The sequence below is a fragment of the Crassostrea angulata genome, chromosome 6 (genome assembly GCF_025612915.1).
Source record: "Crassostrea angulata isolate pt1a10 chromosome 6, ASM2561291v2, whole genome shotgun sequence".
Taxonomy (NCBI): Eukaryota; Metazoa; Mollusca; class Bivalvia; order Ostreida; family Ostreidae; genus Magallana; species Magallana angulata.
Window position 1 is genome coordinate 14,122,501 of NC_069116.1, and position 2,569 is coordinate 14,125,069.

The following is a 2,569-nucleotide window of genomic DNA, read 5'->3' on the forward strand; positions in this document are numbered from 1 at the left end:
ATAGATAGCAATCCATTTGCAAAAGGCTTTAGAGATTCTACAAGACTTACAGAATTTGAAAGGTATTTTTCAATGTGCATAATTTACCATGATTATGATTTGAATTAATTGACATTATAAATACAAGTATTGAAATATTTTTTTGATATGTTAATATTTTTAAAATTTATTTTCATCAGCTCTGGGATGGGTCCGGATTACAGCTACCCCCTGATGTACCGGGAGGGTATGGAGTCCCTAATGCAGCACCACGCCTACACGAGGTCCCCCCTGAGGTCCTACACAGAGACGGACCTCGAGGAGACCCTCAAACAGCACAGGGAATTCCTGTCCAAAGGTAAGCCTTGTTACCTGTCTCTGTCAAAACGTAAGCCCGCTAATCTAATGTCTAAACCACTGGGATGATCGCGGTGTAATCATAATGTACAGGTTTGGTGGGTGTCGGTTTGCCAAACTGATACTCGTTAACCGCGAGAGAAGTCGAGGTTGACAGCTGGAAAGGACCCTCTTTCGCAGCGCAAAAATCACAAATCTTTCTCTCTGTATAGATTTAAACATCTCCATTGCGTGAGGTAATTAATTTATGATATTCTGTTTTGCTTTACCGGATATAAGACAGAAACTAGAGCTCTAATTGATAAATAATAAAATCAACAAGCGCCAATGTCTCAGTGATATTCAACTCCTGGGAAAAAAGAGTCCGTTGCACTACAATATCAAAGGTGCACTGTAACACACATGTCACTGCTACACTCACTCCAGAGTTTCTATATCGGCATCCGATCTGTCATGATTCATAATAAGCAGAAGAAAACGCAAAGTGGGTTGCAAAGAAGCGTTTTTTGCTGTCGGTGGTCTGCAATATCCCAACAAACTCGAATTACCATGAGAGCAACACGGAGAGGTGTCAAACGCACCGATTAATTGCCTGAATAGTTAGATATAAATGGTTTTGGAATTCACTGACTCGTTTCACGTAAGGCAACGTGCGTGTCTGTTGTACATAAATACCACATCCCGTAACGGACGCGTCCAACAACACCCGTTTTTCTCCGCCAAGCATTTACGCTGTGTGGTCTAGTCACATATAAGCAATAATCTTGATAATGTTTCATCGAGAGTAATAATCTGTGTTCATTTTCTGTTATTTATCTTGTCTGTTTACCGGCTTAATGACGTGTTTCTCTTTTTATTGCAGAAGAGAGCGGAAACCTGGAGAAATCTGGAATGGTTCCTCCGTGGCCGGTCTGGCGCCCCATCCCTTCCACATTTTCTCCATCCTACATGCCAAACGATCGCTCCCTGTACACCTTGTATGGTGGCCTTTTTGGTTTGAACACAAACTTTATGATTCCACCAATGGCCTTTCACTCGCTAGTGAACGCAAACAACCTCAGACTTAGAGAAGGTATCCCGACTACTTCCGCTTCCTTTACAGACAATGTGTACCCGTCAACTTCCTCTTACCGGTATCATCCGTACCTCACACCCGACAAGATTGCAGCGGCACAGAAAGCGGCCGAGTCATCGGTCGCCGAGAGCTGCCGACATTGATGTCGGATGATGCTGTGAAATACCGTTGTCTTTCATATAACAGTTATTATAAAGCTAGTCTTGCCAGGAAAAATATACAGTTTCAAAGTTGAAACCGATATTATTTCATATGTTTGTTTTAAAAATCAAGTGAATCAGCCCATGATTTTATTAGAAAAAAAAGTTTGAGATGTCTTCACAAACAATGTTTTTGTGGGTTTTTTTACTTTATGTAATTTTAAGAATTTTCTTTATGTGAATCTGCATATACATCATGCAGTTGGTCTTGCATGTAAATTACTCACGACGATAGCTCTCCCGTGTTTTATTTGGATTCTCATGACTTTGCAACTTGAATGGTTATTTAACGTTAATATGTTAATTTATTGTTTCTCAGGTCAGTTGTGGACTCTGTCGATCTAAATTTGTTGTTTACATGTGTGACATAGTTGAGTTTTGTTGAATAGTGCTAATTCTATGTGCTTTTGAAGTTGTGATATGTATGGTTTCTACATATGATATAACAGGTGTGAATCTGCGTTGCGTTTTACAGAATAATTTGTGTTATAATCAATAAAAATCAGCCTTGAACATAACATCGTCAGTTTTATTCCTTGGTATGAATTACCATTTCTGACTATCTGACGTAGTGGCTCAAACAATGAACAATAACTTTTTTATCAAATGGGCAAGCCATTTTTCTTCCGAATGAATCTTTCAAAAACAGATTACTAGTAAAGCGATATTCTGAAATTGATAGAACCATTTTAACAAGTGCTTAGACTTTTGGTAGCTGTGTCAAACGGCAATGTGACGTAGGCCTTTTAATTTCATTGTTGGCCTCTCATGCCAAGGCTCTTTGAAATCAACAAGATTTGTGCGGCTTTTGGGCTAAGACTACGTCATCTGTGTATATGTTTCATGAAATCAGCATCATTTTTAGCTTCTTTTGACGCAAGAAATAAATAGTTACTTATACTGAAAGTCCAAGGCCTTGTTAAAATGGTTCTTATACAATCATTCATCAGGATTGTAT

The 2,569-nt window shown here is 39.0% G+C and overlaps 1 protein-coding gene across 1 annotated transcript in view; it reads left to right on the forward strand.

Moving 5' to 3' along the window:
• Nucleotides 1–2,129, forward strand: part of LOC128188010 (T-box transcription factor TBX20-like) — a 9,003-nt gene extending 6,874 nt beyond the window's left edge. Inside the window, exons 5-7 of the mRNA XM_052858769.1 lie at nucleotides 1–62; nucleotides 180–337; nucleotides 1,199–2,129. The exon at nucleotides 1–62 is cut by the window's left edge and continues 15 nt beyond it. Of these exons, the coding sequence (XP_052714729.1) occupies nucleotides 1–62; nucleotides 180–337; nucleotides 1,199–1,554 (576 nt within the window). The 3' untranslated portion in view covers nucleotides 1,555–2,129. The remainder of the gene's footprint in view (nucleotides 63–179; nucleotides 338–1,198) is intronic.
• The last annotated feature ends 440 nt before the right edge of the window (nucleotides 2,130–2,569 follow it).